This window comes from Sinocyclocheilus grahami, unplaced genomic scaffold (assembly GCF_001515645.1).
Source record: "Sinocyclocheilus grahami isolate Dianchi unplaced genomic scaffold, SAMN03320097.WGS_v1.1 scaffold167.1, whole genome shotgun sequence".
Classification (NCBI taxonomy): domain Eukaryota; kingdom Metazoa; phylum Chordata; class Actinopteri; order Cypriniformes; family Cyprinidae; genus Sinocyclocheilus; species Sinocyclocheilus grahami.
In genome coordinates, this window is record NW_015505346.1 from 648,748 (window position 1) to 664,736 (window position 15,989).

General features: G+C 38.9%; 1 protein-coding gene across 1 annotated transcript in view; it reads left to right on the plus strand.

Annotated features, from left to right (window-relative positions):
• Positions 1-15,989, plus strand: part of diaph2 (diaphanous-related formin 2) — a 329,306-nt gene that overhangs the window by 209,334 nt on the left and 103,983 nt on the right. Inside the window, exon 18 of the mRNA XM_016282860.1 lies at positions 12,075-12,199. Coding sequence (XP_016138346.1) covers positions 12,075-12,199 — 125 coding nt within the window. The remainder of the gene's footprint in view (positions 1-12,074; positions 12,200-15,989) is intronic.

A 15,989-nucleotide genomic window follows, 5' to 3' on the forward strand; every position in this document is an offset into this window, starting at 1 on the left:
CAGCGGCGTGTCGATAAGTAGCTGCATTCAGACCACAAAGCGGACAGAGATGACTGTGCTCTCTGTTTAATTTCAGATTAGAGTCAGACGGCCTTTACCCCACTCACCCCCAAAAGCAGGAAGTCTGAACGGGGACTAATGTCCTTGAAGCTGCCTTAAATTGCACTTCCATCGCAGCTCTTTTGCTTTTGCACACGAGTTGTATCACTGATGGTGTGCGTGGAGAGATATCTGCTCTTCTAATGGCACACCTCTCCAGCTCTCCAGCATGGCTCCTTGGCCTGTGCCGACAGTCAATCAAGACTGCAGACTGCCTCACACCTCCGATGAATAGATCATTTTCATTTCAAATCCACCATTAATCAAGCTAGAGTCGCAGCAATCAGCAGGCCTGAGCGCAGGCCAGAATGCAGTACATGTGGCACCGCGCGGAGATGCACTGGGACTGGATAGGGAATAGACACACAAAGAGCAAAGCCACGAATGTAATTTCTCTCCCAGATACCTCCAGGACCGTGAGACTCAGAGCTCACTGCGAAGAGGGTGAATGGTCAGAGGCAGCAAATGGAATCGTTTCATGAGGAAAAAGAGTCACGAAAACACAAAGCCATCTATTTGTGAAACAAAACAACTTAGCATTTAACAGTTGAACTGAATTTATGAATCTATCTATCATATAATCTGTCTGTCTGTCTGTCTGTCCTGCATTACTATGCACAGCGTTTCTTATATAGAGTTTATGTATTTACATGAAAAAGACAATTTTCATGTATTTTTCAATGTATTTTGCTATGACTAGAGCACTGCATCAACATTCAGGGCCAGAATGATCTGTGTAATAATATCTAATAGTTTTAATAATAGTCAGAATTTAGTAAACATGGTCAGTTTAGCTGCTGCATTCACTTTCATGTGTTTTGTGGGCTGTTGCATGTGTCTAAAAATAACTCTTGGGTTTTACCCAGTCCTGTATCCAGAACAAAGTCAGTGTGACCGATCATCTAAAAGCCTCTTCCCCAATGAACAAAAGTCTTCATTACAAAGCCTCATTGATTATCTATGGCGGACATTTATGCAGCGAGAGCAAAGAACTCTGACACTAGAGGCTGTGTGTTTTCAATGCCTCTCATTTATTTGAATTAACTGTGTCAATGATGAACTGAGGCTTCATTCAGCCTTAAATCAAAGCTAGGAAATGGTCAAGGAAGTCAGGTGTGTCCTTACACACATGAAACAGCTCAAATCAGCTCTCCACATCTATACCTCCAAGCCTTTTTGTCTGTTTGTTTCCAGAACCTGATTAAATTGTAAACTTGATTCTTATATGAATATTTGAGGTGTTTCTTTTAACCCAAAAGGTATCAGTTAACTTCATATTAAATGTGACCAAATAAGGGCAGCTGTTCTCTCTCAGGTCATGATGTTTCTCACAGAGGGAGCTGTTGAGCTAGAAATAAGAGCAGTGACAAAATTGCTGCAGATAATCATGCACAATGAGACATGCACAATATATGCACGTAAGAGAGCTTGAAAATACTTTTTTTTTTAAGCAAATGGCAGTTTGAAACATTCAAAATTGTATGCCATCCCTCCACATTTTTTGTCTTCATTTCTAAAACATTCATGAAAATGAAATCCAAATAAGAGCTGCATGTTTGTGCAAATGCTGAACAGTTGGTATGAGCAGATATTTTGTCACTGATTCTGGCAATTATTAGTATTTTTTTCAAGAATCTAAAGGTGTTTCACTAGGTTCAGTATGAATGTCACATATATTGATATTTTATTCATGGACTTGCCTTCCTGCGTTGCATTATGGAGACATGCTTATATCCACATGCTTATCAGCCTCACAAACAGAGCTGAAACTTTCCTCTGCGCTGAAATGTCACTCAGCTGATGGACTGTGCCCCTTTAAGGTCTGTCGCATGCGCCATGTGATAGCATATGTCTTTGAAGCCGTGAATGAGTGTGAAAACACAAGTCAACCTGTCTACCGTTCTCTCACCTAGAGCAGTTTCAGTTAGCCTCTGGTTCTTTCTAATTTATCCCAGTGTGCTTCGCTCTTGAGAAGCAGTTTGTGCGATTATCTCAGAAATACCAATAGTTGAAATCCTTCTCTGCAATGAAAGTATTCCTTTACAAGATATACTCTGTGCCGTGGTCATTAGCCTGAGTTCAGAGAGGTGATATTAAACAGTAAGTTGATGTTCAAACAGTGATGGATGTGTCTGCCCTCCTTGCTCTGTCTGTATCAGACTTTATGAATACCGATCCACAATTCCCTTCAAATAAGCTAATCTGTGAACTCTAGCGGAGTAATAAGCAGCTAACTCCCACTCTACAAATTCTGCAACATTTTCAAAATCTCTCTGGTATTTTATGCTATCAACTTACCTCCCCTTAAGAATCAAATATGCTATTTCCTTTGTACATTACAGATGCGGAGAGACAAATATAAAGTGATTGAAGAAGGAGTTATAGTTTAGTATCATAATGTGTTGGGTTCTGAGTTTTTCATCTATCTATCGATCTATCTATCTGTCTGTCTGTCTGTCTGTCTGTCTTTCTGTCTGTCGCTCAATCATTCTATCGATCATTTTATCTGTCTGTTGTTATTTTATCTATGGTTTTATTGATCTCTTTCTTTCTTTCTTTCTAAAAAGGACAACATAATTCACTCAGATGATTGTGTAAATTGCTTTTTAGAACTGTATACATACTGTTAATGTTCTCTTGAACATGTTGGTTTTAAACATTGCTTTAATCATATTAGGTTTTTGTTGTTGTTGTTGTTGTTGTTGTGAAATTATATATATGCTGTATACAAGCTATATAATATATAGGTGCTGTATTACCAGTAATTTCAACCTAACCCGGCTCTTTCCAGACTCTCAAAATGCATCTTATACTTCCCTACTTGTCAAAAGCTTTGTCAGAGTTCTAGTGTGCTAGCGCCCTTAGTATTTGCACGATCACCCAAGGGCATGTGGGTAGTGAAGCAGTGGAGGACAAAGGTGTGTGTTTACCTATAAATATCCCCCAGCTCCACAATCTGTTCACCGGTATTCATAACACATAAACATGGCCCACCCACTCCCTCTACCCCCTGCACCTGCACAGCCCAGACTTCCCTCAGTGTCCCCCGAGGCTCCATATCCAGACAGACCTTGTTCAAGGTGTATTCCTCTGTCAGTGGTTCATCGCTTTCTGTTTTCCGTCTGTGAATCTCTGGAGCTACCCAGGTAGTTGTTTATTTGGGCTGTCAGGAGCCGGGCGACTGATGTGACTGGTATCACTCGCTGCTCGTTAGACAGTTTTGTGATTCTGCCCAGTGGCGTGTTGTAAAAGAATTACAAGTCACACATGTATGTAACTTGAAAGGCTTTCGGTCTTTTCTTTTCTTGAGGGCAAAGATCGATAGGCCTGTTCTTTACTGCTTGCCCTCTGTACTTCTTTTAGAGGTCTGCACAGGCTTTAAACTGAAGCCCGAACCCGACCCGTACCCGAGATCGTCTGACCCAGCCCGACCTGACCCGAGTGGCACAGTTCAATTTAGAGCCCGAACCCGACCCGAACCCGAAATCTTTTTTCCCCACAACGAATAGCCAATTTAGAAAAAGAAATGCTGTATTTAACGATTGCATGCCACGGTCAGTAAACAAATACATGTAAAGAAACAGAATCATTAAGGCTCGGCCAGTTCACAAGGCAAAAAAAAAAAAAAAAAAACACTTACCAGTTATAAAAGTTTATGAACATCAGGTGCAGCGGTCACATAAATTCTGCCGAGTTTTTGAATGGTTGTATACGACAAGACGATAATTCATAGTGCAAATTATGGTCATTTTCGTCAGTTAAGGCTCGTTAGCATTCGGCCTGCTTTAAATCAGACACAGATAAGCAGTGCGGTAAGATCGCATTTATTTGAATTAATTAATTATATCATTTATTTGAATGAGAGAGAGAGAGACAGAGAGAGAAAGAGAGAGAGAGGGATGAAAGTTGCGTGTGTGAACCTGCGTCTGCGCGCCTCTCTCTACAAGCAATGAGGCTTAGTGGGACCCGTCGGGCTCGGGTCGGGTAGCAGACCTCTAACTTCTTTCCCTTTCTCTGTGTGCGAGTCTGATTTCTTCTCTGCTCCCAGGGAATTGTCAGCACCTCGGGTTGATGTCTAAACTTTCTCATATATCAAAATACATTATAATTTGCTCCATTTGTGTGTCCCTCTGAGATGCGTGTGTCAGCTATCTGTTGTCACAGCGGCTGCCAAGAGCAATATGTTTTCTAAAGTGTATGAGTGCAATTACATATGTTTGATACAGATAGCTGTAAAAAAAAACTTCTTTAAAAAAAAAAAAACTTCTCCCTTTCAGGTCAGAAAAATGGTTGGATCTCTGACCTGTGGATATGTTTTTTTTTTCTTCCACATTTTATCTGTCAATCTCTGTCTGCAGTTTGGGCTAAGTAATTGCATCCAATCCAGGTCCTTTTAGAGCTTCGGTTGTGAAGGGATGTCATTGAACCAAGGAGCTTCTCACAATAGAGTGGCGTTATCGCCTGGCCAGCGCTGTTTACAGGATCCTAAGGGAAGCTGTGGAGAGAAAGATCACTTTTATTTCCAGCCTCACCGCTCCTGTATGGCAAATCCTCTCCTCCAAAATGGGCATCCGTTAAGGAGAGCGGACAGAGGCCGACGATTCCCAATCACACGCTTGATGGCCAGCGGCCAGCATAGACGGAGCTCACTAGTGTTTGTATTGCATGAGGTGTGCAGTTGATGTGACGTGAATGTGAATGGGTAATCTAGAATTGCTCATCATTCAGAAGGGAAAATGGGATTTGCTTATGGTTTTAGGGTTTTGTTGTTTGATCCATTTCTTTCAAATGTTGCATGTTAGAAGTAGTTTGCAGTGAGTCACGTGGTGGGGGATTGTTTATATTTCACTAACAATGGATTCAGTGGTATTAGAGTGCCCCTCCTCACGGAGCCCTTGTTGTCTTTGTTTTATCCCTTTTTATTTACTCTTAATGATCCAGAAATATTTTTATTTCATCAGCTGGGATCTCCTGTGGCTAGCGCCTCATTTTGAAGCATATTTCAACCTTAAGGTTTTTAAGGTTGAGTACAGAAGCTCTCAAATGATCAAATCAGTCAATAAATCCTTGATTATGATTTGCAAAGTGAGGGATTTCAGGAAAACACATTAAAATAATAAATGGAGCGAACGTAAAAGGATTTGTTGCTTTTTTCCCTCTCCATCCGATTAGCACCCCATTGATGGTGACTAGTAATTATGCTCAGCACAAAATGTATTGTGGATTTGCACTCTTTCTGCATAGGAATTAATTAATTTCTGCATAAACTATACACTGTTTGGTTTCTGTGTTTAGTGATATTAATGTTTGAACAGTTGTTGTTATTATTATTATTATTTTTATTATTATTAACATTTTTACCTGTAATATATTTTTTCACATTTGCTTCATTTAAAAAATAAAAATAATAATAAAAAATAAGTTTCAGCATTTAACGTGCCATATTAGTCATAAGATAGCAATTGCATTGCATATCATTATGCAGTTTGATCTGAGCTCTTTTGTTCTACCTGAAAGGCCCTTGTGTAAAGATGTAGATATGCTTTTGTCTTTCCGTACTGCTAAAGTATATATGCCAAATATATGCCATTACTGTGCTGTCTGTCCCTATTACCTTTACTCATTCTTAAGTGCCAAAGGAGTGCTGGCAGATGCACAAATGTTTTCTAAACAAACTGAAAAGATTTCACTTTCCATTAACTAAATAGAAAAGCCTCAAAATTGCAGTAAGGTCTGTCAGTTTAATGCTAATACAAGTAGCTTGCTTGTTTAGGGGTTATTATTGTATGTGGAGATCAATAACTCTCAATGTGCTTCAGTGAGGATGTTGTGTGTTTTAGTACATGTTTTAAAGTTAATCATCTGTTGATGGTTGTCCAACGAGAGGCATGTTTTCGTTGTGAAGAGACATTATTGGAAGAACTACATTTTACCTTCTAAAGTTAATAAGGTAGAATTGGAGAGGGGATAGTTTGGGTATCTGTAACGTCTTTATTTTAAGGGTCTCCTGAGCCTCAAACTCATTACATACCAAATTAAAAGACGTAATCTGGCTGTACCCTGTTCTGCTTCCTTCTCCCCATCAAACTTTTTGTACAGGATGAATGCAATGAACTCCAGTCTAATTGGAGTTTAATGAAAGTTTCCCACTTTCCTGCCAATTATCGGTGTACATATGTCAAGTGATGGACCATAGCTTTCATGCATAAACCTCTTTAGGTACCTCATCATCTCTCTCTCTCTCTCTCTCTCTCTAGCGCTCACACACTCGTCCTCCTCTGCGTCTTATTCATACACATTTAATGGATGCATACATACTGTCCGTCCGTTCATTCATGCATTAACTCTCTTGTGTAATTCAAATCCTCACGCAAGATAAAGAAGCAATAATTCTATTGTAAACCACTTAATGGTTGTTCACGGGTGACCTTGTCTTTTGTTATATGGTTTGTTTGCCTTTGTTGGTGGAGATTGTTTAAATCTCAAATGCCTTATGCTACACTGGGGCATCCTGCTCCGAAATAAATCTCAATACACATTGTATCATCCGAGCATCACAGCTACAGCATTGAAATATTGATATGCCTTATCTATAAATCTCACATGGAAATGGTGCCCTCCAACAAATGGCTGACAGTAACGCTGACACCTTGGCATTACAGCTGATGATTTGGTATTTTGCAAAGCGCATCTTCTTTCTTTTTTATGACAAGCAACGTTACTTCATGGCAGTTTATGGCGAGAGGAGACGGGAAGGGGCTTTATGAAATAGTCCTCGTCTGTCCCCTGATTCTGAGAATGAATATTGCACAGAGGAAGCCCGAACATAAGGGCAGGGCTCGCAGCCACTAAACCCTGACTGTAAATCTTTAAGAAGCCAACCAGCAAGGAGTTTGTCTTATTATGTAATGGCATCACAGTGGACACTAATGCTGTCGAGTCCTTGATCTTTAAATTCACTCAGATCTCAGCTCATGCTGTGATGGTATTCACATGCAGGTTTTCAACATAACATGATTTGAGATAAAGAAACAGCTTTATTTATGATACCGTTTTAGTTGAGTGAATTGACTGGCCTTGAAGAGACTATACATAGACTAAAAAAAGAAATAGCACAGATGGAATGCAGGAATGAGCCTAGACTGAATGTACCCTAACAAAGTGAAAATTGCATGCGGTTTGAATATTTGGTAATGAAAACTAGCCAATAGCCTAAATATTTGTTAACCTGAAGAGGTGACGAATGTTCGAGCACACACTGTTGGTGGGTGCAATGGAAGCACAAGACAGCAGTCATTAGTTTAAATTGCCACGTCCCAGAAATGGTTACTGCGACTAGGACAGGGAATCTTTTTCAGGGTTATCTTTTTTCCCCTCCCCTCCAGATCATGTGAAATGGCATGTTCAAGTTATTAATGCGGCAGTGTTGGTCCCCTGTAAACAGTGTTATTTTGTTGTTAATCTTACTAATGATATCCCAAAAGGATGCCTGTTTTATTCTGCTTGGGCTTCCAGCAGGGCTCTCTATTAAGAAGAGGAAAGCTGCTTCTGAGACAAACAAATTTATTGCTGAAAAGCAGAAACTGACCCATAACGAGCCCATACTTTCAGAGGAACATCAAAAGAAATATTAACATTTTTCTCTTCTATTAATTTCCACATGCAGTACCACACACTGTTACCACTCCAACTTTTTTATAGCTATAATAGCATTCAAAATCCTGATTGTACTGGACACCGTGGCATTATCCTATTTATTGTAGTAATTAAACTATGCAATTAATTTCTTAAGTGCTCACACTGGGAAATGAAGTATCTATTCATAGATTCCGTAGGCTGTGTGTGTCACTGTGTGGTGTAGGAGAGACGCACGAATACAAAGAAGATGTAAACCGTCTTTAATAATCCATATAAGGGTAATCCATAATAGGGAAACAGCATACCGGACAAAGAAACACTGAACTGAATACAACTGATATAGGGATGCTAACGAGGGACAGACAGGTGAGGAGGATCAACTAATAATGACAAAACAAGAACAGGAACATAACCAAATATGGGCACAGAGGGAGACAAACAGTCCATAACTGTGACAGTGTGGTGCTAAATCATTTTATTTTGAGGTAAACATGGGGTCTAGCCAGAACATAGAAAGGTTTCTATGTAGGGACCAGCTTCAGAGATGTCAGAGATGAACCCTCAGAAGTGATTGATTACATCTGCGTGCCACACTTTTTGCGCTCCACATGGGAGATTTCACTCACTCCAATAGAGTTAGACATTAGCATGTAGCTTAGCTAATGATCAGCCTGTCAGGCACAAAGCGGGGCACCATAATAGGCTTAAAATGCCTTAGCACATAAAAATGTGGTTAAATGGTTGTTTTTTAATTAGACTTTTGGTGTTGATTGAATTATAAGTATGTTTGTTATTTACACTACTCTTCAAAATTTGGTGTCAGTAATGCCTTTGGATTTTTGTAGGAAATTAAATAATATTTTCCTCCAAAGGATGTATGCTCAGTTTTGGAACAGAGCTGAGATTTTTTCTTTTGGTCCCTGGTGTTTGCATTTCATCAGTGGCGAGGCCTGTGAAATGAGTGAGTCAGTGCTGTTATATTAGCTGAACTCAGAGCTGGCTTTTTCTCACCCTTGCTGCTCCCCGAGTACCTGGTCCAGAGAGGCACACACTACGCTATCTTGCCTATCCATCTCCATCATCTGTCTGCCCACAATTCTTTCGCTCACCCCCTATAAAAATCATTGCAACATGCCATCAGAGTATTTTAAACCAACAGTGTTTTATCTTTTAAAACCAGCCTGACAAGCTTGTAGCATCGTTGAAAAAGCTTAAACTTGTGCCCTTGCCCTCTTGCTCGATATTCTTGCTTCTGTTCTCTCACAAGGCCTGTCCTCAGACAGCGTGTTAACCTTGGCTTTGTGAACCTTGATTAGGGGACAGTAAATCCCCAGTTGTGGGTTTCCTCCAGCATGCTACTAATGACACGGAGTCTACCCTTTAAATTGTTTGTATCTACTGCCCAGTGTCCTCCTATTTTGGCTTTATTGTTGAGTTGGAAAAGTTAAAAACATGTTATTAGCACTGACCTCGGGAAATAACAGAGATTGAATCCCAAAGCTAAGCTAACAAGACTTAAATAAATTGTAAGGCGCACTATACAATACTGTTCAAAAGTTTGGTGTTAGCAAGTGTGTGTTTTTTTTTTTATAAAAAATGCAGTAGAAACAAGAATATTGTGAAATATTATTACAATGTAAAATATGTTTTTCTATTTTAAGTATATTTTAAAATGTGATTTATTCATGTGACTGTAAAGCTGAATTTTCAGGAGCCATTACTACATTATTCTTTTCTTTTCTTTTCTTTTCATTTCTCAACAAACAATTCTTATTATCATTTATAAGAAACAGTTAACAGTTAGCTGCATAATATTTTTGTTGAAATTATGATGCTGTTTTCAGGATTCTTTTACAAAAAGAAAGTTCTAAAGATCAGCACTTGTTTGAAATAGAAAACATTTTTAACATTATGCATGTCTTTACTGTCAATTTTGATCATTTTAAAGCATCATGGATGGATGGATAGATAGATATCCTTATTAATACAAATGGTATATACAGTGTATTGATTAGTGACATTATTGTTTTCCTCTTTTTTAACTGTTGATACTTTTGACATCCCAGTGTTAGATATAATTAAGTACTTATTATATGAGCTGCAATCTGCACCTGGGTTGCTTACTCAGAATGTCCTCACGTCAACCCTCTTGAAGAATGTTTGTCCACTCTAAGACCCATACAAAGCCTCTCATGTCTCTGAGTCAGAGCTTTGACCCTCTCAGACAGACCTTCTTGTGCCGTGATCATTCGTTCCGTGTGTATCAATAAAGCTAAAGCCATACACCAATCACAAAACGGCGCCACGACTGCGTCCGCATCCCTACTGATCCCCCTAAGACACTGCTGGCGCTTTGAAGTCCAGACTTGAAAGGACTACAGTGAGTTCAGAGAGAGATGGAGAGCAGTAAACAGTGATTATGTAGAGATTAATGAAGCTGAACCCATGCTGACGCCACTCAGCCTCCGGACAGCAGCCGCAGTCAGCAACTCCAGCATCACTTCAGTGCACCTGTCCACCTGAGCACACCTGCAAGATTTACAACACAGACCAGCCAATATACGCTCGAGTACAGGGTGATAAGAAAAACAAGACAGAAAGTCAATTTGAATAATTAGAAAGGATAAATTAACCGTATTAGTTATAGTTACATAAGTTGTTGGTTGTGAATTATATGCATATTCAAATTAATTAATTAATTTGTGTATTTATTTATTTTAACAAATGATAATTCAAGGGCAAAATTTATATTTTCTTTATGAAAATGATATATTTTTTTAATATTGATATTACCGCATTGGCCCGAATATAAGACGACCCTGATTATAAGACGACCCCCTTTTTCCAGATGTACCTTTTGGAAAAAGGCTTTTTAAAAAACAAATCTTGTTTTTTCTCAGTAAAACACATTTTGTCTTCAATTATTTTCATATTGCATATTTTTCCTATTTTAATTTTTGCTTTGAAAGTATGGTAAAAACTGGTCAAATGTACCAACAATCACATTAAAAAATATATAAACTTTTTGATATACCATAAAAAAAACAAAAACAGGTAGCCCATCTGAATTAGGACATTTAGGCTAATAGTAGCCTACCAAAATCTTATTAACAGTAGAAGTTAAATCTTACTGTAGTCTTCAAATCTTAAAATCACAAAGGGAGTTTGGCCCCATCAGGTAAACGTGACAGTCACGACTCACGCAGCTGAAAGGTTTTCTTTCTCTTTGTTTTTACTCGCGATCTTTACAACACGCATTACATTACGTATTTCATGGCACACTCGTTTTATGCGTATTTGGCGCCACTTATTGTTGTGGGTGTATTATTGACATGTCAAAAAGTCTAGACCCTGAATATAAGCGTTTTTTCAGATGCATTTCCAAGAAAAAAACATCGTCTTATATTCGGTCAATACGGTATATGTTCATTTTATACTAGTGTACTATTTGCTGTATTACAACATTAGATCATTGTATTATCATTGTAGTTCTGCAAGTTACTGCATTTGTTATTCTTTCATTTGGTATCACTACAATATCATCCAGACTCCAATTCATTACATTAGATCTAAATATACATAGATCAACTCATGTGCGCACTGCTTTTTCCTCATTCCAAAAATTAGTGGTTGATAGTTTCTGTTGACTAATATTTTTTTCTTCTCAGCCCAAAAAAACAAAACAAACTATAATAGCATTTCATTCTGCATTTTTACTTGTATTCTTCTTTTTTTTATTCTACATACTTTATAATGGTGTAAATGGGTGATGATTCAAACTGAAGTTGCCTGAATCATTATTTCTATATGCTTCATGCATGATTATTTATCAGTATTAAATGTGGCATGCGTTGCCTCAAGTAATATTGTCACTGATCAAAGTCTCCAGAGTTTAAAAGTTGATATAGAAACCCTTTGACAGTAACTTCAGTGCAGTGTTTAACAGACTTCATAGCCAAAGATTTCTGAGGGCTGAGTTAGGTGCTGGGCTTAATATGCTTGTCAAGATGTTGAATTTTAAATAAGAGCACTGGAGTTCATCAAACAGTATGAAGTAGGCAGGCAAATACCGCCTACACAGTATAGGAGAAAAAAAACTGAGACACTTAAAATAAATTAATAAATACATACAATAACATGTAATAAAGCCCAACTGTACACTGTGGCTCAGTACAATTAGGCGTGAACTCATAGACTCAAGAGTCGTTTCAAATGAAAAAAATTGGATCCAATTGTTTTGTCTTGGATCACACTATAATTCTTTCTTTGGCCACAAATTAATCAACATACCCATAACCTATTGTTTGTTTGTTTGTTTATTTATCTGCCTTTCACAGTATCTGCCCAAATCCTGAAAGCCAGCCTGGACACAATGGAACGGCATATTCAGAGGCTGGAGAACGACATCCAGAACTTCCCCAAGACTGATGACAAGCAGGATAAGTTTGTTGACAAAATGTCGATATCCTTTGAGCACATTTACTACTTTTGTCTCCTATGCTAAAAAGTTTTGTAGGCTTCTATGCTAGAATGAGGTGCTGAGGTCCCTTTCCCAGTAAGCTATGAAAAATAATAATAATTCTTAATCAGTATTTTGGTTTTGTTTTCCATTTTCTAACTACAAACATTTAGGGATTCAAAAGTTTGAGGTCAGTAAGATTTCTTATGTGATCAGCAAAAGCTGTAATTATCTGATTTTAATTTTTCTTTTCTATTTTAAGTCTATTTTAAAATGTAATGTATTCCTGTGATGGCAAAGCTGAATTTACTGCAGCCGGTCTTCAGTGTCATTCTGTCAAATCATTCTGTTAATTTAGTGCTTAGGAAACATTTCTTATATAATTATAGAAATTATAAGAAAAAATTGGGGGAAAAACACAGTTTTGTAGCATTATAAATGTCATTACTGTCATTTGTTTTTAATTTGATATATTTTTGCTCTATAAAGGTATTCATTTGACCTCAGACTTTTGAATAGCAGCGTATATGTATACGTATTTATATGTATAACACCTATAAAACAAATTAATTGTTAAATGTCCTTGTTTTCAGAAATTATATTTTGATTTAATCTGTTTAATAATAAATATAGACATATTAGGTTTATACAACAAGAAAAGAAAAAAAAAACCTGGAATAAGAATTAAATAAGAAAAAAAATGAAATATATTAACTGAAAACAAGCCTTATTTTCACAGTTTGGCTTAAGTAAATTTATCTTGTTTTAGGGATGGTTAACAAAACAAGACAAAAATACTGGATAGGCTTGGATAGGCTGTCTCAAAGTGAGATGTTTATCAGCGTTCTCCTCGTCTCTCAGGCTCTCCAAAGGGAGTTCAGCTTGGGTGCTATTTATACTGCACAACTTTCTCCCCACAGACTCTAATGGAGGGCTTCTTAGCCTTCTACACTTATAACCCCATGCTGATTTCATCTGCTGACCAGCCACAGGCCCCCTCTCTCCAACTTTCTGAGGGCTATCAGCTCTCAAAGCACCTCTCCCATTTCGATAACAGAAACGCTGCCCTCAAATCGAATTAGATGCCACAGCACTTCTCAGACTCTACGAAGTGAGGAAGTTATACACTTGTTTGACTTTTGCTTTCTGACATGTGAATGTTTATGCGAGCCAAAACAGAGCCAAATGGTGCTGATTTAGGGAAGTTTGACTTTCGTGCCGGTTCTGAGCGACAGCCTGACTTTTATATTCCCGCTGTGATTCCCGCCGTTCCTCAGTGGTGTTATTAACTACAAGTAAGAACCATTAATCAATGACTTGTCAAGTCTGAGAGTCTTCCCATATGTTCCCCAAGCACAGGAAAGACAGCAGTTAACCTTATTTTAGCTCTTTGTTCACGAGCTTAACGTTAAGATTTATGGGGGGCTTACACGGCACTTTGGGTGGCATAAGAGTAATAGCCCCGGCACGCATTAAAAATCTGCTCCGAGTCAAAAAGGGCTGCTTAGGTTTGTATGATTTAAAAACAATGAGCTGCTCTCGACTGCAGTGCGGCATGAAAAAACAAGCCAGAATACCTCTGTGGCCTTAGTGACAGTATTGATTAGCAGGACTCGGTGAGGATTGGAACTTGAGTGAGGGGAAATGGAGAGGCACGGATCCACTGCGGCAGCGACGGGGCCTCACTGTGTCCCCGGAGGATTGTAAAAGCCAACCGGGCCCTGAGTGCAAGCGCGGCCGCATCTCGTCCCTGTCTCACCTGATCTGTCATCAGAGCCGGCGCACAGCCTAAGCTGAATTCAGTCACGTCCATTTGATGATTCGAGAGGGGTTTCTTAGCAGCAGAGGAAAAAAAGTGAGTGAGAGAGCCTTGGCTGAAAGGGAACTGCTCCACCCTCATTGTGCACCAGTCGTGACTCGTTTTCAGAGGCGTCGGAGCCCGGCTGCAAAGATGCTGACTGACAGCACATTCAAACACAGCTGCGCTAGCTCTTTTGCGGATGACAGGGCAGACATTGTCACTGAGCTAAAGGAGGCCGAAAGCTGTTTCACTCGGCCATTGTGGACAGCAGGCTAGATGTTATAGAAGGAATGATTGAATTTGTGAACATGGAGGTGGTTGGGTGTGTGCGAGCTTTCTGCTAGATATGCTCCATTGCTCGCCATAGCAACAGGCTTCTTGGTCGCCTTTTTATAAGTTTGACCTCAATGTGACCTTTTGACAGTGTGCAGACGCTATTTTAGAGTCGCAGTGCAGGAAGTGTTTTAAAAACATTCGCTGTTGAGGGTTTGTTTAAACGGGTTGGGAAAGGAAATTTGCGTGAATGAGGAAAAAAGACAGATGTTACAGTGTTTTCAGTGTTTTCTTTGCCTGTAGATACTCATCCAAATCACACTACTCCAGGTGGCCACTGCCAGAATCTTCAGATTTCTTCCTTTTTTCTGAACTGTAGCCTTGAGATCCATTTGATTTAATCTACCCTGAAATCACACTATTCTGTGTGTGTGTGTGTGTGTGTGTGTGTTTGTGTTTGTTTTTTTTTACTCTCTGCTGCTCCAGGGAGACCCAACACAATACGATTGTGGCGTTTCATATGCAGAACATTTGTTTCTTTTCAGTTTTCATGGCAGCTCAGACTGCAGATTTAGAGCCCTGCCAGCGAGATAGGAGGAGAGAATGAACTACTATGTACCAAATTTTATGAGATAAAAAGGCTTTAACTAGAGGGAGGCCGTGAGAGAGAGCGGTAGAGGAATTTTGCCTAGGTAGGTGTCAGCTTTTTTTTGGATGTAATAATAGCGGTACACATTTCACACCCCTCTGAAACTGTGGAGGTGACATTTTGCAATATTAAAAAATCTCACCAAATATGGGAATATCATATTAGATTCACATTAAGGCGCTTAAGACTCTGGAACAAATATGCATTTATTAGCTTACATGGCGATGCACCGTTGATATATTGATCCATTAAATAGAAATGATTGTGGCAGCAAATCAAGGCCGGTTTGAGAATGCACCGAGCGCACTGTTGCAAGAGAGAAATAAACTCCTGATATGCATAAGGGTTAGTTTTTAGAGTCAAATAAAGGAATTTGCTTTTATTACCAACTGCTCAATATTCCCTCTTGCAATATGAACATGTATATGCGAGAGTGTGTTTGTCTAAATTATTAGGTCAGCTATGGGAGAGTAGTTGCAGATGCATTATGGGTATTTGGATGAAAGAAATAGACTCCCACTGCCTCGTATACATTATTTAATCCGTTATTAGTAGTAAAGATCCCTGTGCATCATAATTCACACTACCTGCTAACAATGTAAGTTTTTTTCCCCTTCTCCTGTTTTAAGTTTAGGCATGGATATTATGTGTTGTTTGTATTGCTGGAATATCCTCATAAATGCATTCACAGTGAGGATGGGGAGTTTTTCATTACACAAAAGCTTTTCATACATAAAAGATACAACAGCATACATTAAAACTGTATAGTTATTACAGTCCTCTGCTTTAAACCGCTCTAAATAACTGGTGAAATGCTGGCAGAGTAGCTCATACGCGTAGCTCTTATCGGTAGGAATGCTTTATTTTTTCCACCATTACTGTAATGTATGCAAATGACTGAGTAGGATGTTTGTTCAGCAGTTTAGTGATATCTATCTATCAGAATTAATGGCACCCCACAAAGGCTTTTAAATGAACTAGCGGCCCCAGGAGAGCTGTAACTCAGCAGAGGGACAGTGTTGGCGGTGGCCTGCCTGGGGACCGGGCGTACTGGAAACTTAATGGAGAGC